At 39.8% G+C, this 26,472-nt stretch overlaps 3 protein-coding genes across 9 annotated transcripts in view; 1 reads left to right on the forward strand and 2 right to left on the reverse strand.

Annotated features, from left to right (window-relative positions):
- LOC129771779 (uncharacterized) overlaps positions 1-11,161 on the forward strand; it is a 111,010-nt gene extending 99,849 nt beyond the window's left edge. For 6 of the 7 annotated variants that reach the window (XM_055775807.1, XM_055775806.1, XM_055775803.1 and 3 more), the window contains exons 4-9: positions 620-733; positions 916-1,525; positions 1,592-1,702; positions 9,964-10,182; positions 10,241-10,349; positions 10,405-11,161. In XM_055775807.1, the coding sequence (XP_055631782.1) occupies positions 620-733; positions 916-1,525; positions 1,592-1,702; positions 9,964-10,182; positions 10,241-10,349; positions 10,405-10,727 (1,486 nt within the window). In that variant the 3' untranslated portion in view covers positions 10,728-11,161. The remainder of the gene's footprint in view (positions 1-619; positions 734-915; positions 1,526-1,591; positions 1,703-9,963; positions 10,183-10,240; positions 10,350-10,404) is intronic. The other variant, XM_055775809.1, reaches the window with a different exon arrangement.
- On the reverse strand, positions 11,069-25,225 carry LOC129771780 (phosphatidylinositol N-acetylglucosaminyltransferase subunit A). The gene is made up of 5 exons (XM_055775811.1): positions 25,081-25,225; positions 24,682-25,018; positions 24,511-24,628; positions 23,698-24,457; positions 11,069-11,591 (listed from the first exon to the last, which is right to left on the reverse strand). Exons 1-5 carry the CDS (start codon positions 25,089-25,091, stop codon positions 11,345-11,347), a joined length of 1,473 nt encoding a protein of 490 aa, XP_055631786.1. The 5' UTR covers positions 25,092-25,225; the 3' UTR covers positions 11,069-11,344.
- LOC129771781 (uncharacterized) lies at positions 18,574-19,848 on the reverse strand. Its single transcript, XM_055775812.1, has one exon. It carries the CDS (start codon positions 19,749-19,751, stop codon positions 18,705-18,707), a length of 1,047 nt encoding a protein of 348 aa, XP_055631787.1. The 5' UTR covers positions 19,752-19,848; the 3' UTR covers positions 18,574-18,704.
- Positions 25,226-26,472: the final 1,247 nt, after the last annotated feature.

A 26,472-nucleotide genomic window follows, 5' to 3' on the forward strand; every position in this document is an offset into this window, starting at 1 on the left:
ACTACCCTATGCAAAGTATCAGCCCAATCGGGCTTTATTTACTAGTGTCGCACAGCGGTCAAAGTTTGAGTTTTTTAAAAACCAAAAAATCGCCCAGGGGGAGTAAAGGAAATTGGAGTTTTCGAAAAAAAAAATGTGATGCCAAATATCTTCAAATAGCATCAAACGTCGAGATCTACTGTCATCTCGAATAAAAATTTTTTGTCAAAAATCGACGCTCTGGAACTCCCCCCTTGGGTGATTTTTTGGGTTTCAAAAAACATTGCCCGCTGTGCGACACCAGAAAATGAAGTCCGATTGAACTAATAATTTGCATAGGGTAGTTTTTCGTGGGAATCAACATTTTTAATCAAGTTCGCTTTGAAAATTCGAGATGACCATTTTCATTGGCACTCTAATGAACACGGTTAAATGTTTTTACCGATTCGAAATGTACAAAGGTTTTTTTTGCATGAACTCAATATAAATAATATCAATGATCAAAAATTTGGAAATATTCCAATATCCCTGGAAACGCAATATTCCTGGAATTATTTTCCGGATCAACACCTAGTTGAAATGTCAGCACAAATAAATTTAACAATTCTTGTAACCCACAATGTACTCACTTTACATACAGACAAAATCGGAGCCTGTCCCAAAAAGGACGGAAGTTTGCCAGCACTATAAAAAGACGGAGCTCTCGACGACTGACTCTCAGACCATTTTATACAAAGTATATCAAAAGCCAAAGGTAAACCGGGACTACTACCTTTTCAAAAAAAAAACAAGCTAGAATTTTGAGAAACCCGTATTGTAGCATGTAGCTCAATTTAATGTATTATCACACCCAACGAAAAGTGCACGCTAGAGTTATGAAACCGCAGAATATTCTACTCAACCCTAATTACAACTTTCAAACCATCTTTTCCCCAGACTCCAACGGTCCCCCTCTCTAGGTTTGCTCCACAAAAGCATCGATAAGGAATCCAAATCGTCGGAGAAGGACAGCTCGAAGCTGGAAACGAAACGAAAAAAGGCCGAGGATTCGGTCAAGAAGGCCGACGTCGAGTACTACACCCTCTGCATCCGTGCCGAACGTGCCCGCGTCGACTGGGAGATGTCCGTACTGCGGGGATCCTCGATGCTGCAGGCACTCGAAAACCAACGGTTGAGCCACTTCAAAAACTACGTCTCCAGCTATCTTCGGCTTGCGTACGAAATGAACCCACTGCTGTCGAAGATCGTCGACCGGTTGGGGCCCCAGGTGCAGCTCTGCAACGTCCAGAAGGACCTGGACGTGCTGAAGACCATCCGGAGGGCAACCGAGGGACCGAGCGAACAGCTGCTGCCCGATTTCTACTCCGAACACACGACGCTCGCGATGAACCGCGAACGGCGGAAGCAATCGCTGGTCAAACTGCTGCAGCTCATCCGCCAGGACCTGGACCGGGAGCGGAGATCAAGGAACAGCCTGAAGGGTTTCTCGCAAAGCTTCGAAACGAATGTGGAGGGCAACCAAAACATAGCGGATAAGCTGTACCACGTAAATGTTTTCCAACAACATATGGGAAGGTCTGTTCTGAGAGTTTTTTGTGTGTTTCTCTTGCAGATAAGATCAATGCTGACGTATCTGGAGGGAGCAAGATATAAGCTGCAGTCGGCACTGTTCGAGCTGGATCACAAGCCCCGGTCGAGCCATCCACTTGCGCAGCATATACAGGTGTGTGATGTGATATTGCGATACGAAAATATTCAAAGATCTATATTAGAGTGCCAATAGATGTATGGGAAAGAAGCAACCTTCGAATTTTCGAACAGGTCTTTCTCAAAAATGTTGACTCTCACGAAAAATTACCCTATGCAAAATTTCAGCTCAATCGGACTTCATTCACTAGTGTCGCACAGCCGTCAAAGTTTGAGTTTTTTGAAAACCGAAAAATCACCCAAGGGGGAAGTACTTGAAATCGGGGTTTAAAAAATTTCGATGCCAAAAATTTTAAGATTGCATCTAACGTCGAGATTTTCTGCTATCTAAAAATGTTTTTGTCGTAAGTCGATTTTTCAGACGGAGAAACGACCGAGTGCCGACAAGTTAATCTTGACAAAATGAAATGTTTCATATAATTCGAAGATATTTGGCATCAATAGGGAGGGCTCCCATACAAATGAAACACAAACTTCTTCATAACTCGAAAACCAATCAAGCAAATGGAGCCAATTTTGGCATGTGGATGTTTTAGGGGTCAAGCAATGTTTCATACCAATGAAATCATTCATCAATCATTAAAAAAATACCAAAATCTTTTTGAAAAAAAACTTGCTGAAAATAAATTATTTAAAAAATTCAAATCCATTTTTCTCAAAAATGTATTTTATTAAAATTTTCAAAAAAAAAATATGAATAGCCCTTACAATTTCCAACAAGTCGTCCATACATCGAAAGATGGGCACTTTTACAGGGAAAAAGTGTTTCTAACAACAAATTTGTCATGTTTTCTTTGAAAAAATTACAACTACAGGGCGGACTCGATTATATATAGCCGATCATTTTTTTTCAACAATTATTTTCAAATCCTATACATAATCGAGTCTCGATAAAATATTTTTTTCTTTAATGTACAGGGTGTCCATTTAAAGTGGAAGGATTTGTTTTTGCAATAGCAAAGTAAAGAAGTGGAATTTTAATTTTTTTTTTAAATTCATTTATTTTGGTCCAAGGAGATTTGTTCTAACTACTTTTTGATTATCTAACTACTTTTTGATTATGATATCTCGTAAATGACCGCCTCTGGCCTTGACCGCAAAATGTGCCCTTTTTTCGGCATTTTCCATCACTTTGCCCAATGTTTCGGCCGATATGGCAGCAATTTCTTGTCGGATATTGTCTTTCAGCGCAGCCAGGGTCCTTGGTTTACCAGTGTATACCTTGGATTTTAAATATCCCCATAAAAAAAAAGTCAGAAGGCGTCAAATCAGGTGATCTCGGTGGCCAGTCATAATCGCCGTTTTTCGATATTAATCTTCCGGGGAACATTTCGCGCAATAATTTGGTCATGGCAGCCGCTGTATGGCATGTAGCGCCGTCCTGTTGGAACCAGTAATTGTCCAATTCATTTTCACGAACAAATGGCAATAAAAAGATGCCTAACTCTTGCGAACGATGGCGACCTGATGTCGATGGAGTCTCTGCAACACTGGCTCGAACGGCATCAATATTCTCGTCGAAACGTCTTGGTCGTTGTCTGGACAGATGACTGGCATTACCAACACTACCAGACGATATAAATTTGGCATATAATCGACGTATAGTGTTGTCTCCAGGCGATGTTTTAACTTTACTTTTAATTTTTCCACGCACGTTTACATGTACAGCTGAACAATTTCAGCGCGTTGTTTAGGTGTGTATTGTTCCATGGTCAAAATTGTACTGAAATGACGCTTCCAACGCGGTATGACATTTGTTAATCTGACATCTCTGTCAAAAGTTATGGGGTTGCCAGATGCTTCCACTTTAAATGGCCCACCCTGTATGAATGTCAAACATTAATAGAAATATAGCTTTTTTGTGATTCGATTATGTATTGGATTCGAAAATTAACGTTGAAAGTGAAATTGCGATTATATATAATCGAGTCCGACCTGTAATCCCAATTTAGTAATAGACAAGATAGCGATATAGTGTATTTGACAAAGTTTTAGATCTTATTAAAATATGAACTTTTGTCGAAGACGTCAACTTTCTATCATTTATAGTTTCTGGAATATAGGGCATTTTTGTATGGAGACACCTGAAAAAAATAATGTTTTATTCGTAACATTTTTGTGTGTAAATTTTCGCTTTGACATGTTCTTTACATGTTTCTGAAAAAAATTAGCAGAGCATGTAAATCACGATAGTTTATAAATACAAATGTTACTAATTAAACATTTTAGTAATTTTTCAAAGAAAAACATCAAAAATTTGTTGTTCAAAAAACTTTTTCTCTCATCTTCCAATATATGGGTGGCTTGATGGAAAATGTAAGGTATATTCATATCGATTTTTTTCTGAATTTCAAGAAACATGTTTTCTAGGAAAATTAATTTTAATTTAATTTTTTTTTTTCAATGGATTTTTTTTCAAAAATTTACTTGATATTTTCTAATGAAAACATCAATAATTTCCTACATTTCATTCACTGACTAAAATTTTGTAGGTCTGATAGATTTTGTGTGAGAAATTTTGAGTTTTTTTTTCGAAAAATCTAACTTTAAAAACTATAAGATCTACAAAATGTTGGTTAAAGAATAATATGTATATTATATATATATATATGAATAATATGAATTATCCATGTTTTCATAAAAAAATATCAAGCAAATTTTTTTTTAAAAAATCTCATGATTTTTTTTCAAAATTTTGCTTGATATTTTTTTATGAAAACATGAATAATTCCCTACATTTTATTCTTTAACCAACAAAAATTATTTTGAAAATTAAAATTTATTTTTCTCGAAAACATGTTTTTTTAAAATTCAGAAAAAATAGATATGAATAGCCCATAACAAGTAACTCATACACCGGAAGATGGGCACTTTTACAGGAAAAAATTTTCGAACATCAACTTTTTAATGTTATTCTTTGAAAAATTACTATTAATGTTTAATTCGTAACATTTGTATGTATAAATTATTGCGATTTACATGTTCTGCTAACTTTTTCTGTATTCAAAACCATGTCAAGAACATGTCAAACGCGAGAATTTACACACAAAAATGTTACGAGTAATATTATATTTTTTTTCAGGGGTCTCCATACAAAAATGTTCTATATTCCAGAAACTATTAAAAATAGAAAGTTTACGTCTTCGAGGAAAGTTCATATTTTAATAAGATCTAAAACTTTGTCAAAAACACTATATCGCTATCTTGACTTTAAACAAAATAATAATTTGTCGTAATTTTGACGTGGGACCGGAGTAAAGGGTGTGTCACATCAAATTGCATCACGGAAAAAACGCTGTAGAAATTTAATATTTAGGAATTATACCTTCAGCTTTCGCTTATAATCAGATAAGAGTGTATAGATCACGTTGGCCATGCTTCACTGTCAATTTTTCGTAAATCTAGAAAAATGTCGTCGAACGAAAAAGAGCGTCGTGAATTAATCCTGCGCACTCATTTCGAGAATCCGGAGTTGTCACATCGGGACATCGGTAAGATGCTGGGAATCGTCCAATCCACGGTCAGCAGAGTACTAAAACGATACTTCGAGAACCTAACCATCGACCGGAAGGTGAAGAACGGCAAAAATGGATGCTCCGTCAGTGAAAAAGATCACAAGCGCGTAGTTAAGCAGTTTAGACGTGATCCGAGAAGTTCGGTCCGGGATGTCGCCAATAAGCTGAATTTGTCAAGTTCATTCGTCCAGCGGACCAAGCAACGGGAGGGCCTGCGTACAAACAAGGTTCAGAAGGCTCCTAACCGCGACGAAAGGCAAAACATGGTGGGGAAGACGCGAGCCCGGAAGCTGTACACCGAAATGCTGACGAAGCCGCATTGCCTGGTAATGGACGACGAAACCTACGTCAGAGCGGACTTTCGTCAGCTGCCGGGCCTGTTGTTCTTCTCCGCAGAGGACAAATTCAGCGTTCCGGAGGAGATTCGCAAGCAGAAACTATCCAAGTTTGCCAAAAAGTACATGGTGTGGCAAGCGATCTGCTCTTGCGGAAAGCGGAGCGCCCCCTTCGTGATGACCGACACGGTAAACGGGCAGGTTTACCTTAAGGAGTGCCTACAGAAGCGCTTACTACCACTATTGAAGCAGCACGAGGGCCCGACCATCTTCTGGCCGGATCTCGCTTCGTGCCACTATTCAAAGGACGTGTTGGAGTGGTACGAAGCCAACGGGGTCACCTTCGTGCCAAAGGAAATGAACCCGCCCAACGCGCCGGAGCTTCGCCCAATAGAGAAATATTGGGCGATTATGAAGCAGGTCCTCCGGAAGAACCCAAAAGTTGTCGAATCGGAGGCGGACTTCAAGAGAAAATGGATTTCTGTTCAAAAAAAACAACAACCTGACGTTGTACAGAACCTTATAGACGGGGTACAGAGGAAGGTGAGAGCATACGGGCTTGGGCGTATGCTCTCACCCGTATACGGTATGAATAAAAAGAAAATGCCAAAAGTTGTTTAATAGTTTTTATTTTACTGTCTAAAATTTTCAAAAGGATCGGTTTACTGGGCGAATTTCTACAGCGTTTTTTCCGTGATGCAATTTGATGTGACACACCCTTTATATGGGGGTGAAATTAAAACCTAAACACAGAACACGCAGGAAAAAAATGAAAGATTTTGAATGCTTATAACTCGAACATTTCTTAATAGATCGGAAAGATGTTTGCATCAATTGATAGGAAATATTTCTACGCGTCTATCACAATTGATTTCAGAGGGAAATGTAAAATACAATGATCTTTTGAAAATTCTTTCATTCACATATTTTGGTAGTCTTAGGCATCACATCAAACGTGAAGGACGGTTATAAAATTTGCTTGTAACGAAGAATTCAATCTATTACAATGCATTAACTGATGTTTCATGGCAATTGTTCAAACTTTTTACTTACAAAGCAGATATATTGAATTCAATTGAATTCGATTTTTTTTTCTCATTCAATCGATAATTTAATCAATATAATACAAATGCTTACTAAGATAACGGTAGTCCCACGTCAACCTTGCAGTTATATCATATATATAACCCACTCTTATTTTCGAGAAAAACTTGAAAAACCAAATTTCAGCTAGATTTTTTTTTAAATTTTGGTATTCTATTTTAAAAATTTAAACAATTTCCTACATTTCATCCTTTGACCCGAATTTTGTAGATATTATAATTTTTGAGTCATAATTTTTTGTAAAAAACCAACAAAAAATGTTTGGTCCTTTTCAAAAAGTAGTCTAATTCTTTTTTGAATATGCAATGTATGCAAAGTAGCTTAAAAGACCCATGTGTTTAAACCAACAACGTTTCGCTGCTATCAGAGATGGTGCTGTCAACGACCAGTCGAGTTGGCATGAAATTCGTTGAAAGTGAAATGAAAGACGTAGTCTTACGTCCAAAGAAGCTGTAAAAACGTAGGTGCGCTTATTGAAATTTTTCTCACTGTATTATGTAAAAAACACAGCTTTCAAGAAAAGAATATATATATACAGTAGAGGGGCAATGAAAATGGTCATCTCGATTTTCAAAAGTTACCCTATAAAAAATGTTCACCACCTCGAAAAAATACCCTGTGCAAAATATCACCTCAATCGGACTTGAGTGGAGTGGCGCAAAGCGGTCAAAGTTTGAGTTTTTTGAAAATCAAAAAATCACCCAAGGGAGGAGTACAGAAATTCGGAGTATTCAAAAATATTCTTTTCGATGCCAAATGTCATAAAATTACATGAAACGTCGAGATCTAGTGTTATCTCGAAAAAAAAATTTTTTTGTCAAAAATCAGCATTCTGGGATATAGTTTTTTTTCGGAGTACGAAACGAAAAGTATACCATATGCAAAATATTAGCCCATTCAGACTTCATTTACTGGTGTCACAAACGTTAAAATTTGAGTTTTTTCGAAAAACGAAAAATCACCGAAAACTAGGTTTTCGGCAAATGAAAAATCATAACTCAAAAAAGAAAAAGAGCGCCTCTCTGGTTTTGACATATGTTATGTGAAAAATCTTCAGCTTTTCAGAAAAATATAAAAAAAATATAGCGCCCTTGGTCCCTAGACTATGGAAACAATAAAAAACGAACACAATCAATAATAACGAGAACAGAATTCGAATTTTCTACAAGTGGTGACCAGGTGATTGGCTTTAATTTGATATGTCGATCATCTGAATCGGTCTAGTAGTTCAAAAGTTATAAAAAATTATTAAAAGAAAAAAGTTGATTTTTCGGACAACCCTAAAATGGATATGGTCACCCTACTGAAAAAATAAAAAATACGGTCTAATGGTTTGCGACAAAGAACAAAACTTCCACTTTCCACGAAATTCTGAGAACCACTATATCGGTTTGGCATGGAATGGCTGTATATTGGAGTGCCAATGGATGTATGGGAAAAATGACCCTCGAATTTTCAAAGCGAACCTGATTAAAAATATTGATTCCCACGAAAAACTACCCTATGCAAAATATCAGCTCAATCGGACTTCATTTACTAGTGTCGCACAGCGGTCAAATTTCAAAAATCCTGATTTCCGTTACTCCCCCCTTGGATGATTTTTTTTTTCAAAAAACTCAAACTTTGACCGCTGTGCGACACTAGTAAATGAAGTCCGATTGAGCTGATAGTTTGCATAGGGTAGTTTTTCGTGGGAATCAATATTTTTAATTAGGTTCGCTATGAAAATTCGAGGGTCACTTTTTTCCGCTACATCCATTGGCACTCTAGTATATATAGCATATAGCACCCTAAAGTGGAAATGGTCACCTCAACGAAAAAATGAAAAATACGGGTCTAATGTTTAGAATGACTGTTTCATTATATTTTCTGTATCAAACATATGTATTCCATGTTACGGAGAAACATGTTATTTGGAAGTGATTAAATAATTTATTAAATCTAAGATTAAAGAACGTGAATTGTGTCTGAAAATAATTTTATACTGACGAGTTTTAATAGAAGAACTAGGAAATTTATAGTAAAAAGAAATTGTAAAGGATCAATGGGTAATCAATCAATGAAGAGTTCTGCGATCGGACCCACGAATTTTCGTTTCGTAAGAAATCGTGAGTGGTTAAAAGTATTCATATTAAAAAAATCAATTATGAGCGAGGCGAAGTTCTCCGGTTCAGCTAGTCTATATATATATATTAGGGTGGCAGCGAAAATGGCCATGTCAAATTTCAAAAACTGACCATGTACATTTTGTTTATTGGCCCAAAAGTAACCTATGCAAAGTTTCAGCACAATCGGATATGATTTAGGGGTGCCTCAAAGCTCTCAAAGTTTTTGATTTTTAATGCTCGAAAATCTTCCAGGGGGAGAATAAAGGAAATTTAGAAAATCGAAATTTTTTTCGATGTCAAGTGTCTTAAAAATGCATAAAACGTCGAGATCTGGTGTTATCTCGAAAAACAATTCTTGACCGCAAATCAACGTTTTGGACTGAGTGACCAAAAAATCAAAACTTTTTGTGCTTTGAGGCACCCCTAAATCATGTCCGATTGAGCTGAAACTTTGCACGGGTTATACTCCATACCTTCATTGCCTCTCAGACTAAGTCCCAAAAGGTTTTTTCTTCGAGATGACACCAGATCTCGACGTTTCATGCATTTTTAAGTCATTTGGCATCGAAATAAAAATTTTGATTTTCCAAATTTCCTTTGGAAGATTCTCGAGGATCAAAAAATCAAAATTTTGAGCGCTTTGAGGAACCCCTAAATCATGTCCGATTGAGCTGAAACTTTACACAGGTCATTTTTTGGGCCAACAAAATGTACATGGTCGGTTTTTGAATTTCGATGATGAAATTTTTTCCCTACATCCATTGCCATCCTAATATTTATATATAAAAATGGAGTGTTGTCTGTCTGTCTTTCTGCTTCTTATGGACTTAGAAACTAATTTCTGCATATCTCAAGAGCAAATCAGGCAAATGGAACCAAATTTGGTATATGAAGGTTTTTAGGGGCAATAAATGTTTCTATGGTGGTTTGACACTGCTCCTCCTCCCTAAGGCAGCAGAGAACTAATCAAGCAAATTGAAAAATGAAAAATCGAAAAATGTTTTGATAGAAGTACTAGGAGTTTTATAGTAAAAGGTAATTTTAAAAGAAGGATTAGAAGATCAATCAATGAACAGCGATTGGACCAATGAACGTGCGCTTAGTATGGAAACGTGAATGTTTGAAGATATTGCTAACAAAAAATAAATTTTGGGCGGGACAAAGTTTACCGGGCCAGCTGGTTATCTATAAATTTCATACTTTTCGCCCCTCTAGATTACACGAGACAGAACAGGGCTACAGACGAGTGTGCTGAAGGTTCCACTGTGGCTGAAAAACGAACAGGAAGAGGATGATGGACAGGTGTCTAGTACCAACTGCGGTTTGTCCGATATTGGCGAGCAATGCGTGGACATTAAGAACGACACGTTGATCAAACACATGGCTCAGAAGTACGGCAGGGGCAAGACCAGCTGCGATGAGAGTGATCACTATGTAAGTGATAGATTATGAAACCAAGTCGTCGGTCAAATTTTACATCACATATTTTCAGGGCATGAACAAATCGAACGGTAACACGAAGACATCCCAGGTTGAAAACGGCCCAACTTGGGACCGTGGCGTAGCGGATGGTGTATCCAACCAGCCAGATTCAGATTTTGGTGAGTAACCAATTATTTGAAAGGTTTCTCTGATTTCAATTTCTTATTCCCACAGACGAATTCTCCTCCCAGGACGAGGAAGAGGATAGAAACAGTGCCAGCGGAGCGCACACGCCTGCTGAAAATGGAAACCACCACGCCAGCAATGGGTACCCTCCGGTAGAGCAGGGGAACTCCGCGGGAACACCCTCCTCAGCAGTGGTTTTGGGTCGCTGCCGAGCCCTGTTTAACTACACACCAAAGCTTTACGATGAGCTCGAGTTGCAGCCGGGCGATATTCTGGAGATTCACATCAAGCAGGAGGACGGCTGGTGGCTCGGTGCTCTCCGAGGCCAGGTGGGCATCTTCCCGGCCACATACGTGGAGGAAATTGCTTGAGCAATGGGAAGAGGGGGGGAAGCATTTTTGTAAATATTAGTTGTGTGCTGTGTGCGAGAGTGTGCAAGAGAGAATCGATTTTAGGTGTGCCTCGAATAATTTTAGCGTTATCTTTTATTTTTTCTCCGCTGTGCAAGATTCTGAAACACGTTTGGAAAATGAAAACCTTCGGGAGATACTTGTTGTGTAATTTATTAATGTTTAATACGTGTTCGTATTTGTAAAAAAACAGTTTTAACATCAGAGCTACAAAATGTTACGGTCCCAAAAGCAATAGAAAAGGAAGCAATCAAAAATCTGTAAATACTGAGGTTCGGATGCAAGAAGAGAACACTAGCGAATCTAGTTTTGTATTGTTTCATATTTAGTACATTTTGGAAAGATTTTAAAGCTTTATATACAAAAAATACAAAAAACGTTATATTATTAGAAAACCCGTCTGTTTTCTTTCGATTGAGCTCGATTGAGTTGGTTCATTCCAGTGTAAAAAAAAAAACAATATTTGCACAATCAATATTTGGCTATCGGTGCGCTGTTCCGACTTTGAGCAGCACAGAAAAAAACACAGTTTATAACTAAAGCACCTCCTCCGGCATGGAGGTGGCCGTCAGCGGCCGTCAAGACGATGATAAAAGTTTGTGGCGCTTCTTGCGGAATGATGACTGTCCCGGAACCGGATGAACGTGAACACGCACATCGTTTAGCGACTGTCGACTTCGGCCAGCGATGGTACCCTCCCAAAACGGGTTGTCTAGTGGACAGAGATCAACATACCTGCGGGGCACGAGCCAATCCAGGCAGCGCAGTATCAGATGGCACAGCGAGATGACTAGTAGGTACGGCCAGACGCCACTTCGGAGGCAGCTGGAATGAAATAAGCGTTAGAAAAACGTTAGAAAACAATGAGTAAAACGGCGCATTCAAAAATAAAAATGAAATGAGTTGAATGTCTGCCATTTTACAATATGGATCGTTTTAGCATCGCACAACGTGTTAATTTTGTTAAATTATACTATAAAAATGATGAAAAACCGGCAAATGTTTTTCGAGCATTACGGACGGATTTTGGTCGTCATGGACGGCCTTCAGAGCACACAATCGCTAATGTAGTGCATAAATTCGAACAAACTGGATCCGTAGCGGATATTGTGAAAGCTGTGCATCATCGTAATGTGCGTTCAGCCGAAAATATTGCTGCTGTTGCTGCCAGTGTGGAGGATGACCCGAATGTTTCGATTCCACGGCGTGCTCAGCAATTGGGCTTGTCAAACACGTCATTGTGGCGAATTTTGCATTTGGACTTGCACCTACATCCATATAAAGTCCAACTGGTACAAAAATTAGAGCGTGGTGACCATGGAATGCGTCGGGCATACGTCGATTGGGTGAACGAACAACAGCAGCAAAATGCTGAATTTTCGCATCAAATTTTCTTCAACGATGAGGCACATTTCGAGCTCGGTGGCTATGTGAACACCCAAAATTTCCGTATATGGGGCTCACAAAATCCACACGTGATTGTTGAGAGGCCATTGCATCCGCCAAAAGTCACTGTTTGGTGCGCATTATGGTCTGGTGGAGTCATCGGGCCGTATTTCTTTGAAAATGAGGACGACGAGACGGTAACTATGAATGGTGAGCGCTATGGCCGCATGTTAACCGATTTTTTTTTTGCCACAAATTAAAGATATGGATACGGATGACATGTGGTTTCAGCAGGACGGTGCCACGTGCCACACAACACGACCGAACATGGCCATATTGCGAACGAAATTTGAGGGACGCATAATTTCGCGTTTTGGTGATGCCAATTGGTCGTCCAGATCATGCGATTTGAATCCGCTAGACATTTTTTGTGGGGTTATGCGAAAGACCGTGTCTATGCCAACTCTCCGCACTCTTGAACATTTGAAAGACAACATTCGTGAAGTTATTATTATGACCGAGATACCGCCCCATATGTGCCGAAAAGTCATCGAAAATTACCTGTTCCGGATCAAGGTGTGCGAGGAAGCCCTAGGTGGATATTTGAATGATGTTGTATTTCACACATAATGGCATAAACCAAACTTTAATTTGAAAAAAAAAGTTTCATCGAAATTCGAATTCTAAGTATGTTTTATTTCAATTTACTTTCGGAATTTAAAGTTGGAAAACCCTGTGTATATATATAGAAATTTAGCAAATACAGTATCCGTTCTATGAACATCGGTGATAGAGAACATATTGCGACTAAAGCTCCGCCCTCTACCAATTTTTTAGTATAAACAAGCTATTTGCGATTTCACAGCATTCATAACTCATCAGTCATTCAGTTAGCGTCCAGATGGCAGAGTGGCTCTCCAAATGACCTTTCTCAAGGTCGAAGGTTCAGTTTAGTTTTCCAAATAAGCTTTTTTCCAGCCTGGAGGAAATGAAAATTAAGCCCTCTATTATTCAAACCATATTTAACCCTTTCGTTACGAGTGTCGTCTATAGACGACATCCGGGCGACGAGCTGTGTGTACGAGCGTCGTCTTTAGACGACATGAAATTCATACTGCTCTTCGATCACACCAGCGCGATCTGCATACTTTTCGGCGCAGTGCTCCGTACAGGGGTAGCACTTCGGCGGAGCACACTGCCGTAATGAAAGGGTTATACCACCATTATTCAAGTCACAATCTCGCTTCAGCTAGGAAATAGCAGAGTATTCATCAATTGTGTTTTCAGACACAGCTGTTTTGGCCCGATACAAAGAAAGAATGGAAGACAGTAGTGCAATTTTGTTCGGTGGAGGCATCACGTCGATTTTCATTTCGCCTGGTGGAGAGTGCTTCTATACTTTGTGCCCCATCATTTCTGCATCTGCACAGGTGTGTAAATTTCAAATTTCGAAAACGAGAGCGCTCACTGGCGAATAATCAGCCGGATATTTGATAGCGAGTCGCTAGAAGCACTTTATTATTTTTGATTATAATTAAAAGACTTCTTGCATTTGTTCGTAACCTCAAACTCCTCGAAAGAATCCATTCCCAGCAAAATAATTCGATAATCAGCCTAAATATAGAATTAATTTGTTAGTCTCCATTCAATTTTCCTAATCCATTTCTCTATTCGATATAGGTACTTACAATATTACAATTCGCTTCAAAATATGTTCTCAGAATATGCACAAAGTGAGCATAGTGTAAACTGATGAACAGAATTAACGCTGCATATACGCATTGGCTTTCTCAGACTTCCTCAGTTCAATCGCCTCTAGAATTAAAAAAGATCAATCTGAAAAACTAAACATTCGGCCTTGAGAAAGGTCATTTGCCTCGTTGCATCGTTGACTTATTGGTGACTTTTTTTCGATCGATCAATCAATTTTCGTAAATTCGAGCACTTCAACACTGGGTTAAAAGTGGGGTCAAAGTGCAGCGTATTTCAAGCCGGATGTGAAAAGCCATTTTTCAGCGAGGGGAGCTACGTTATTCGAAAACTGAAGGGAAAATTCAATTTTCTTCCGCACCGGCTACTGTGGACTCCCTCACCCACACCCCCACACTCGATTCGGTTCAGATTTCCTGTTGCTGTTCTGAGCGTTCTTTGGAGTGCCGTTTTTGAAAGAGTTAGAAATGTAATTTTGCTAAGAGATTGCTAAGAGTGTTGTTGATGTTTCACCGAGATCCTTCAGCAACTTGTTCAACCATACTGCTCCTTTGCTCGCCTCACTCGAGGCCACGTACTCCAATTTTATTGTGGAAAGAATTACATAGCCATTCCAGAAGTTGATTTTCTTGCGTTTGGGTCTCTAGAATAGTTTGCTTCGGAATATCCGACCAATTTAGCTTTCACAGCGTTATATTGTAGTCGCCAATGTTTCGTCTTCTTCAAATAGCGTATCAGGCGCTCCTCTGCATTTATATCCGCTACAGTTGGTGAACTTACATTGATATAGTTGCACTCACTGCAATATCAGATTTTGCACATATTGCAATGCACAGGAGAGCTCCTACGAGGGTTCCGAAAAATTATTTTTCTTTGACACATTAAATTAATGCCATTTTTGTTTTTGAAAAAGTTTGCGAAAAAATTGGATTCTAGTCACATTAATCTAGTTTAGTCACATGGGAATATTGAAATACTGAGAATAAGCTAACTTTAAAAATCACAACTCAAAACCTCTGATTTCAAACACCTCTGATTTCTGGATATGTTATGTGACAAAAAACTCAAAATATTTAAGGAAATTTTTGGAAAAAATATTTTTCGAACCACTCTAAAATGGAAATGGACACCCTAATGAAAAAATAAATTAAAAAAAATTATTGATATTTATTTTATTTAATGTAAATAATTGTGATGGAGTCCCGAAATCGATTAACGCAAAAATCTTATCAATCCATCATGAAATGACTGAGCAAAAACCGTTTGAAATTGGACAATTTTCACGATGCGATCGATTTTTGTTTTCCAATATGTACCCCAACATATTCCCGAAAGACGTAATTTTACGTTAAAATATAATAACATAAACTCCAGAGTAACATAAATTGTATTTTACAGATTTTACCCAGCATTTAGCTTATTTACCAGCACTGATCCAATCAGCAATGTTAAAATGGAGGGAGTCTTCGTAACCAAATTGATGGCGTATCCATCTTACCGACAAACAATTGGTCGGGATTCTACCAAAAGGAACCAAACGCCAAAAAAACATTATTTTGAGATATTTCAATTTGAAGTTTGGGCTCCCACTAAATGATTTTTTTTTTTTTTTTTTTAAGTTCATAATACGTTTATTTGTCGTTTGTATGATTAGTTAAAATTATTTACATAATATTTAATCCCCGACATCAAAATAAAATTTTAGTTCATCAATATCTATCCTATCATTACATCTATCAATGAAGGTGATATAAGTCAACAATAATTTCAATATCAATGTTCTCTCATTCGCTGCTATCCCCTCCAGTGAGGGCCGGAGAAGATTATCTGAATGGAGAACGCGACGCCTGCCAGTTATCACTAGCAGCTTTTGTTGTAGTAGATCGTACGCAGCCCGTACTCTAGGGCACCCAAAAAATTTGTGTTGTATTGTCTCGATGGTGGCAGAACAGTGCAGACAACTCTCATCGTTTGTTCTCCTCATTACGTACATTAGTCGCCGGTGTGAAAATTTTTCATTTGTCCACATATAAAGGGTGCTGTGTTGCGAAGGCAATAAGTTCCGAGCAGCTATATTCATCCACAAACGTGGCCAATTGATTGCAGGATTTGCTGTTTCGACCTTCGGTTTGGCTGTTTGTTCGAGGAAAAAGTGATGGATGAGGTTGGCGGAAGGTTGTTGTCGGATTTGGAAGGGGAAATTTGGGATATGGTTTAGGATAAGCTTTAGGCAGGGGAGATCTGAAGGAGGAACATTTGTGTGGGAAAGGAAAGAACAGTAGTAAGGAAGAGAGACGATTTCTTGCAGATGTCGATTGATGAGCAGCGCCTTACATTTAAGCGCTGGCAGTTGTAGATTTAGCCCACCATCCTCCCGTCTTCGCGCTAGCTGCTCCATAGGAATGGTTGCACATGCACCACGAAAAAGATAGCTTCGCATAGTGGCTGTTAATTTCGCCACGTGTACTGTAGCCGGAAGCAGATTTGCTGCCATGTACCATATCCTTGATGATACGAAAATGTTTAACAGCGTTACCTTTTGGTGCAAAGATAAGCTGCGTAAGGAATGAAGCCACACTAGACGCGAGAAATTTGTAACGAGTAAGTCCCAATTCGTCTTTACCATTGATCGTATCGAGTTGACGAAAATCACACCAAGAATTTTTATGGAGTTCTCCGTGCGAAGCCATGGAACAACGATGGGATTGGTTATAACGCCGACGTCGATTGCCGTAGTTTTCTCCTCATTCAAACGTGCCCCCGCTGACCGCTCGAAGCGTCGGAATAAATCTCGCATCGCTTCAAGTTTATCGACACTGGTTGAAATGGCACTAATGTCATCTGCGTAAGCGATGATGAGATCTGCTCCACACACTTCTTCTAATCGCCGCAGAAGCGGGTGAAGGTAGAGCACGAACAGATGCATTGAGAGAGGGTCTCCTTGACGGACAGAACGTTTGATTTGAAACGGAGCGGAGAGGTGCCCATTGATGAGTAATCGAGAGGAAGATAATGATGCTATGTGGGAGAGTAAATCCACAAACGCTGTATCGAAGCCCAAAGCTCGCATAGTACCAAACAAGAAGCAATGGTCTACACGATCGAATGCATGGTCGAGATCGAAAGAGATCAATTTTCCTGTTTGCCTGTTCGCTTTTAGTTGTGCGATCCTGTCTTTTAATGCTAAAGTTGCTTGAAATATATTGCGTTTAGCGTTCGAACATTTTTGGGAGCCAGTCAAAACTCCATGAACTCGGAGCACATTCTCCAGCCGCTGTTTTAGAACACGTGATAATATTTTGTAATCATAGTTGATTAGGCTTATTGGCCGGTAGGAGCGTGCGCTGTCCCCCGTCCCTCGTTTTTTCACTAGCACGATCACCCCATCGACGAACTGAGGTGGGAAATTTGACCTGATAGCGTCGTTAAGCACCAAATTCAATTCACGGTGTATTACATCAAAAGTGCGTAAATAAAATTCCTTCGGCAGTCCGTCGGAGCCTGGTGATTTTCTTGATGCGCTCGTGCGGATAGCCGTAAGAATTTCAGCCGTTGTGATGTCATTCATGCACGCTCCATTTACGTCATCTTGTTCGGGTATAATTCTCTCGCACTGAAATGCGCTATTTTCTTCTACATGTCCGGCTGTATATAGATTGGTGAAGTATTCGACCATGTAGTTTTGTATCGCAGTAGAATCATCCATAACTTCGTCTCTCTCATTTCTCAGCCGCTCGATAGTGGTTTTCCGGCGCACTCGCTCGCCCAGCTGGTAGGTCGATAGCGGCTCACCAGCAACGAGGGTTTCGTTAATTCGCACGAACATTTCGGAGAAAGCTCGCTGATGTGTTAGCATCTTTGCTTTTATCCGATTGATGGTGGTAAGCATGGCACGGTTGTTTTGGTAGCCATCGTACGCATGCCGTAGTAGCTGATATAATCGTTGTTGTTCACGATGGAAGATATCAAATGCTGTTCTAGACTTCCATCGGAAAAAAGACTTGATTTTAGGTTTTGCGCACGACAGCCACCATTCCATCCATGAACGGTAATTTTGCCGTTGACGAGTCCAGTACTGCCACCTTATTTGTAACTCGTTTATATTTTCGGCGGTGAGTAGATGTGGACGTAGGGACCAAAAGCCACGACCATGCGCTCTGTCGGGGAGAGGAAGGCAAATTCTTGCGGTAACTGCTTTGTGATCCGAGAAACAGCACACATGGACAGCTGTTGATCTCAGCTGTTCTCGGAGACCATTGCTCACGTAGAGTCGATCGAGCCTGGACGATGAATTGTGTGTGATGTATGTGTATTCCATCTCTCGTGGACGGATTTGCTGCCACACATCAAACAGACGTAGCTGCTGAACGGTGGCTTGAAGAGCGGGACTCGAATTTTGACCAGTCGCATCGCATTGTCTGATAACGCAGTTGAAGTCGCCTCCTAATATGATGTGATCGGAGTGATGACGAAGGTAGTATGCGATGGTGTTGTTAAAAAATCGTTCTCGTTCGGCACGTAGAACGGAACCCGAAGGGGCATACACATTGCACAGCGTAACATTATGAACACGCAGGGCAACTAATCTACCGTCCAGGCTCTTCTCTACGTGTGTGAATTTTATATGTTCTTTCAGAGCAATTGCCGTTCCTCTCCTCGTATGGTCGACATTGCATATAACGTTGTAACCGGGCAATACAAGTTGGTCGTTTTCAACCTCCTGCAGAAATACTATATCTAGCTCCATTGAGCGAACGAATGTGCGAAGGGCGTTAATCTTATTTTGGTTGGTGATGGTGTTGATATTTATCGTTCCAATATTACAGCTTACGTTATCCATTTCTAAATGCATTCGTCGTCAGAAATTCTCACATGTTCATGTTCGGCGGTGATGGTGTCTTCTCCGGAATGGCGCATTTTCTTGCCCGGCGGTTGTCTTCGTGAGCGTCGGCTGTTATTCGAGGTCTGGGAGGTTTGTGAGCAATCGGTTTCATTGCCATCAGGCCTGCGATGCGATGTGATCGCGTTCGGAACAGAAATCGGCGAGAGCTGGATTACAGCTTGTGATGTGGAGGGTTTCATTGTCGCAGGTGTTGCGGGGGGTGGCATCGTGTGTTTCTTGTTGGGTACTGGAGTTTGCATCTCACTTACTCCAAGGAGACTTGGGTGTTGACCCGCAATATCGTTAAGTCCGATTGTACGCGGACCTTTTGTCGGTTTACTTGGATTCGTTTGTTTGTTCTGTAAGGGTTCGGACGGTTTACTTTTCGTTACGCTAGCGTACGATTGATCTGCTGCGAGCTTCTGTACCAGCAGTTTCTTGTTTTGTACACATGGAATGCCTATATGTACAAACTCATGGCAGTGTAGGCAAGTTTGTCGTTGTCCTTTGTACCTCAACGCAGTTTCTTCGCCCTGGATTGTAACGAGAGAGGGAATATTCTTGGTGACTATCATTCGAGCAACACGAACTCCGGTTTTTACACCACCAAATTCGCTGAATCTGTCGTCCCACAGTAGGTCACGAATGCTAATGACTTCGCCGTATTCTGCGAGAAAATCGGTAATCTGGTCGTTTGTGACGCTCTCGGGTAGCTCAAGCAACTTGACTTCTACCGAACCGTCCTCCATCGTAATTCGTATCTTGTAGGTCTTTCCATCAAATACGAAATCGTGTTTGTTGTCGTGCTGTTGCACTATCTTCTCGGCAAGTTGGAAGTCGTTGACCTTAACGAAGGTACATCCAAGTCGTCTGCTGGGCTGGAGTTGGAGAACATTTTCTCTCGTAAGACCAAGCTCCTTCCCAATGAACTTATGGATCTCTTCATGGGAGAGTAACTTCGGAAACTGCGAATAGTCAACGCGAAACGTATTTTCGCGGCGCGGCATCGCGAGGTGTCACGTCGCGGATAACGTTAGAAGAATAACCGATAAAAAAAACGTATTTAGTAGTCCGTGAACGACTTCCGAAATCTGCTTGTCTAAAAACGTCGACTGATCAGCTCGGAAGTTGAGCGCTAACTGAAATGATCGTGGCTGATCAAATCTTTTATTTTATCGTTCACGTGTTACGAACAGGATGTCTTCAAAGCACTGAGAATATGAAAATCTGTAAAATAATACATAAATATAGGAAGAAACGACCTTCAGGTTTGGTTCACATGCACTCAGTTCACTTTGGCAGAAAGACTATGGTTTTCAGTTCAGTGTGGTTGGATGCATTTTAATCTGAATCGTTACTACAATAATAATACTAAAATGTATAAGAAAAACTTGATTCTTAGTGGATGATCAGGTCATAATCAATATCAACAATGTTTTGATCCTTGCGAACCAGCTTCATGCAGAATTCATGGTTTACAGGAGGTCAGGCATCAGGTTGACATCAGATGTTGAATGTCCTTGTACTTCGCACGAGGATAGTTGTACCCATTTGGGTGTAAACTTTCTGGTTCTGGAATGTTATGATCGGAGAAAAATAAGAAAAAGTTCAGCCAAAATGAACCAAGTTAAAAAATGTCACCTAGAGAGATGCCTTCAGAGATTAGATTACGATTCTTTAGGAAAATGAAAAAACAAAATTTTGTAATTTCTAGACGCGCAAAACTTCGTTTTCTTTGCAGCCAGAACGAACCAAGTAAATGCTAACTATTGACATAATATCATTGCACAACACATTAGTATTTTGTAACGACTCTTGACTAATTTCATAAATGGTATATATATTGACTAGCTTTTGCTGTTTTCACAAAATATTATCTTAATAAAGGAAAATAAATTAATTTCAAAATACATTACACTTTGTTCGTTGTGGCTGAACGCCTATCATGACCTAAAATTAAAAATTAAGTGCTCCGCGCGATTCTCTAGCAGTGACTTTAATTGCAAATCGCCAAGAAGGCCTCCGGATGAGTATCCAAACATTCGCTTGCCAAAGGAAACTATCCAACGTAATCAAATATTAACATTTATGACTCCAATAATTAAACAATACGTGAGCCCCCTAAGGGAGAGCCCTGTTTTATGCTACCTATTTGCATTGATTGGGATAGGGTTGCCAGGGTCCCGGTTTTAGCTCTCCGAACGGCATGGTAATTTTATAGTCGATAGCAATGTACTGGAAAAAAGGTAATGAAGATGATAGAGTTTCGAGCAACATAGTATGCGTATAGTATGGCAATACATACACACACTCTTTACAGATGCACGGGCCGAAGGTTGTGCAGTCCACTGATCATTCAACAAGAGCCAAAGGTTGTACCGCTCATGACAACTCTACACGAGCTGATGATTGCGCCGGCTAGTGACCATTCTATCCTGGATTCCTCGAGTCGAGAAAGACGCACCACGCTAGATATGGGGTACAGACTAGGGGGGCGTTGCTGATTAATGGTCAGCTGCATCCCAATAGGAAGTATCCCGTGTCGGGCACACGTACAGAGCATCGAAGACTGCGACATCCCAATTATGAGAACACTTGTAATACTAACCTCGAGTCAACCGCGAGTAATCGGTTACATATTACTAACATAGTTGTAAGCAAACATTGTCAAAATATTGAACTCCCGGCCCCGTTAGGCTGACGCCATATGAGCCTTAATAAAATATATATTTTGGATTAAAAAAAATAGTATGCGTTGCTATAATAATTTCTCAAATATTGACGTCAGTCGTTGTGTTCATCTTTGATTGCCCACCGCATCCATGTGAAAATGCTATTTTCAGGAAGTAACATCGTTAAACTCTTTGATTACGATTTGGAGGCCCTGAAAAGTGCCGTTTTGTTTGGTTGTTGGGTATTGTTTGTTCACTCCACCAGTGTTTACCGTGTGATGATGACAGAAGGATGGTAAACAGTTGTTGGATGGTGCGTATCAGATAAAATATACCGAAGTGGAACGAGATATGATGAAAACCACCCTCTGTGATCCTAGACGAGATGCCTCCAATGTTATGTATGGATGAAATAAAGAAAAAAAACTCACCAATGTAATATAAGATAATTAACAATACCGAACACAATTATCAAATTTTCTCATCAGCAAAAACATGTTACTTTATAAAAAAAAGGTAATTTTCTTTTATAACTTTTACTTTCTGAGTGTTTATTCAACCCAATGCGAATTTTATTGGACTAACAACACCTAATACTATATGTAGAACATATGGAAAATCTCTTTTTCTAATATTTCTTCACTTCTCCAGTGAAAATGATCACAACAAAACAGACAGCTTAAACCGAACGACCCGTTCTCGAGTGGAAACACACCTTTGTTTCTATTTAGAAAAATTGAAATAAATCGTGTTATATATCAAGTCAATTTTAACACAATTGCTCCCTCTACTTTTATGTATTTTCAATGCCGATTTCCGCCAGGCAGCTTGGTTTTGATGTCTCTGTTAGGGACCCGCCGCATGTGTCGTCAATTTCGACCAATAAGAAGTGGGTATTTCCGTTAGGATAGGGGTTGAGTTTTTTCAATTGTTCGATATTTAGTTTCATGACATATATTATTTCCTTCAATATAGAAAATTGTTATGGAGTGCCGAAATCGGTTAACCCAAAAATTTCATCAATCCATCATGAAATGACTGAGCAATAAGCGTTTGAAATCGGACAATTTTCATAATGTGCTTGATTTTTGATTTACAATTTGTACCCCAATATGTTCCCGAAACACGTAATCCTACGTCAAAACAAACAGTTGAATGATTTCATGAGAAATTTGGCTCAAATTATGCAACCGTGAGTACTTTCAACATTGTTTTGTTTCTTCTATATACATTCCATATTGAATGCAAATAATTACGACATGATATTTTGCTTGCCAATACAGATATACTTCGCCTACTCCTTCACCTAGATATGTACCTCATTGAGTCGATAGATAATCCAGGGGTTAGACATCAATTGAATATAGGCTACCCAAAATCAAAATCAATATGACGTAATTTGTTTACCAACATATCATTTGCGAGGATTGAAATCGTTGAAATCACGGAGATAGCGCTGCTTCATTTCTAAGGGTGGGTTTAGACTAGGGATATATTCATGTGAAGAAATAGGATGAGATTCATAGAAATCACATCAATCGTTTACACTAGCGTGAACTTCTATAATGAATATATTCATATTTTCGGTGAATTTATTCACCTGAAGTAGAACTGCATCCAACTTTAGTGATTTCTCACCAGTGAGAAATTCACAAGCGTTTACATATGCTGAATTTATTCAAGTTATATATACCTCGAATAAGTGTATCATATTTATTCTCACCCGTTTACACCTATTTTCAGGTGAATAAATCCATCTATAGCATGAGCGATTTTCATATTTCGGTTTCACATGGATGTGTTCACATTTAACATGGAGTTCAAAGTTAGCCACTATACGACTATATAACCGGACCGAGTTGTAAACAACAGTAATTGACAGAACCAAAATGTCAGTGAACCGCAGCAATATTAGGTACACTGGCAATATGAGGGATTTGACGTTTTAGTCATACCCCTGAGATAATCATTTTCTGCATCCAGTGCTGTAATTCGATTTTGAAAAAAATAGCGCTTGGTTCGTTATGGCGGTTTTGGCAGAACCCCGTCTAATTGCGGGTTTAAAATTCAGGGCCCTCAATAGACCATATTTGTGTTGCTAAAAAAATACATACAAGTCAAAATTTCAAGACAATCTGATCCGAACCTGAAAACTACAACAGAAAAAATATGTCTCAATTTTAAGCTGGTGATTTTCACCGTTTGAATAAGATTTGTCCAAATATTCAACTTGGGGTTTTTCGAGTATAAAGAGAGCCAGAATAAACACCATTATACTCACTTGACCATCATTTGACCGAGTGTTGATTCCTTCTCCAGCAGCACCTTCCGGTATACCTTTTCCGTCCTGGCCGCAATGTTCTCCCAGTTGTACAAACTCTCCACGATACTGTTCCTCTCAAATGGACACATATAACCACTCGCGCGATTATCCATTCCTCCTTGCAGTCCTCCCAAATCCCCATTGAAATACATGCATCCGATCCGCTTCTTATCAGCCTCTTGTCGAATCGCTAGCAGCAAGCCACGATACACCGATTCCACCGTCGGTTCGGTCAGTATGATTAAGCCCTCGGGCAGAACCTCTGGGATACCGCCAACCCGAGTTGACACTACTTGCAGCCCACACGAAGCTGCCTCCACGATAGCCATACAGTACGCCTCCGTCAGTGAAGTATTCAGAAATATGTGCCCCTGCGTCAAAACGTCCCGCACCTGGGAGTGTTCCAATCCACCGAGCATTGTGACACGATCTTGCATATTATTTCGCTCCCGAATCTCTTCCAACAGCGCACGTTTTGGTCCATCTCCTCCGATAATAAAGTGTACATTGGAAAGATGTTTGAGCTTCGGCAAAATTCCCGCCAGCAAGTCAATGCCTTTGCGGTAAACCAGCCGAGAGACTACGATTACATTGATACGATCCGAATCCGACGGACGATTGCAAGGGTTTGGTGTGAAGTGGGCAGTATCTACAGCGTTCGGTATCACCGACACCTTATCCTGATGGACCTTGGCACGGAGTACGGTATTTTCCTTTCCTAGAATACGACCCTATGAATTATTGAAACGAGATGCACCCAGAAGCACTTACCTGTATGAGACACACATATACAATGATTACAATTAGCTAGAGAAATCTCCAAGAACTTGTTAGTGACAACAGCCGACAGATCCGCAAATCCGAACAAGCTGTGATCGGTGAACACAGACTGCAAGAAGGAAACTGTTAACATTCTTCAACAATTGGACAACATACAATTACCCTCAACCCCATCAGCTGACCAACATTCATTGCTTCGTGTGCCAACGTACTGAAAGCCGAATGGCCATGCACTATTTCTATTCGCTCCCGGACAAAGATGTACCTCAGCAGAGGAATGTTACAGATCATCGTAGGAAGAATCACTTGATTGTAGAACACCTTGATCGGAATGTAGTAAATTTTCAGCCCATTGGTCATGTAGCGGATACCCTTTCGATCTCCGTAGGAGTGAGTCACGATCACCACTTTGTGACCCCGGGACAGCAGACACTGGGACAGGTTGAAGATGTGCTCTTCCACTCCGCCCATGTTTGGGTAGAAGAAATCCGATGCGATGCTGGAAGCAAAAATCACGTCACGACTTCTCGAGCTGCTGGTGAGTTGAACCGAAACACATACCATACTCTCATCGTAAGTGATCACAAATTTAGTTGCTTATGTTTCATCATTTGTTTTGGAAAAATGTCCACAATTTCAAGGGATGAGGACGCCGGAACGCCGGCGTAGAAAACTGGAAGATGAAATTGTCAGCTGATGCTAAATGTAAACAATACTAAGTGGAATGAAAACGACCGGGAGCCTGAAGATCAATGAATGAAATGTTTCACACTGTCATTTTAAATTGATGCGATTGGCAGTTTTTTATTCCTTGAGGGTACCTACATCAACTATCAAAATTTCAGAAAAAGTTAGTTCTACAAACCTTCTTAAATCGAGTTTACAAATATTCGTTCGTTTGAGAAATCCTATAAGTCCATGTTTCTAATTATCACCACGGGCAACGCTGCGATAAATATATAATTTCATTAATTTTTTAAATCCGAACCGTTAGAGGCATGCGCTACTCAACTTAATTTGGATGACTTCTGATTCGGAATCAACGAAACACAAAATGACTTCTAAAAAGGGCAAATATCAATGTAACGGTACATAAAAATAGGAAGGAAAAGGACGTTCCAGCTGTGAAAGTAGAAGATTGCAGCTGCAGATAGGTTTGCTTGGTTGAAAATACAAGCGAACCGGACTGATACCTGCAAAACTTGATCGTTATCAAACATCATCAGAAGAGAAATATCTCGAATGGATTAGGTGAACCATTCAGAGGAAATCCTTATGGGTAAAATGTTCGACATTACTCTAACGATTTGAGAGGCAAAGCATCTCCCGGAAACTGAGAACTGTAATTGACCTTGTTAGGCAACACATTTCGCCGTTTCCCATAAAAGTGTACCACTATACCACCGTCGAGGAAACTACGAGAAATTACGCGCGAAAACAACTATTTCGTTGGAAAGCAGTGGCCGGAAAACTCTCAATGGCCAAAAATCCACTTCAACCTTCGCTCCTTTGAAAGACTTTAAGGAGATCGCGGTGGAAAAAAAACACATACGTGACGCAGTACGTTTCGGCTACTGAAATCGAAATCAGATCAATTGAATCTCCTTGAAAATCCTGCATAATCAGATGGAAAAATCAACATAAATAATATCTCATATTCCGGATATAGATTATATAACACAGAAACCCAGGATGAACATGGCCAATTATTGTTTTCTTACTATATTAAAGTGACTTTCAACACTTTGGCTGGTTCGTCACTGTTACTTCCATTTTGGAAGAATGTCGGGAGTGAGAATTGGCCCTTAGTGTGAGAGATATGGGTGTTACCACTAAGCCAGATTGCGTCCTCCTCCAATAATTCAATTCAAGTAACAATGTTCATGATATGAATTGTCCAACGAAACCTTTTGAAAGTTTACTTGCAAATAAAATGTATCGCATTTAGTGAAT

Source organism: Toxorhynchites rutilus, chromosome 2, assembly GCF_029784135.1.
Source record: "Toxorhynchites rutilus septentrionalis strain SRP chromosome 2, ASM2978413v1, whole genome shotgun sequence".
In the NCBI taxonomy this organism is placed as follows: Eukaryota; Metazoa; Arthropoda; class Insecta; order Diptera; family Culicidae; genus Toxorhynchites; species Toxorhynchites rutilus.

What these genes read in the sequence shown, in the direction of transcription:
- LOC129771780 (XM_055775811.1), bottom strand. An exon ending in GTCAGCTGATGGGGTTGAGG is followed by an intron (nt 24,629 to 24,681) that starts GTAATTGTATGT and finishes TCCTTCTTGCAG; the next exon opens with TCTGTGTTCACCGATCACAG. An exon ending in CTCGGTCAAATGATGGTCAA is followed by an intron (nt 11,592 to 23,697) that starts GTGAGTATAATG and finishes ATTTCATTCCAG; the next exon opens with CTGCCTCCGAAGTGGCGTCT.
- LOC129771781 (XM_055775812.1), bottom strand. Translation starts at nt 19,751, where the DNA reads ATGCCGCGCCGCGAAAATACGTTTCGCGTTGACTATTCGCAGTTTCCG.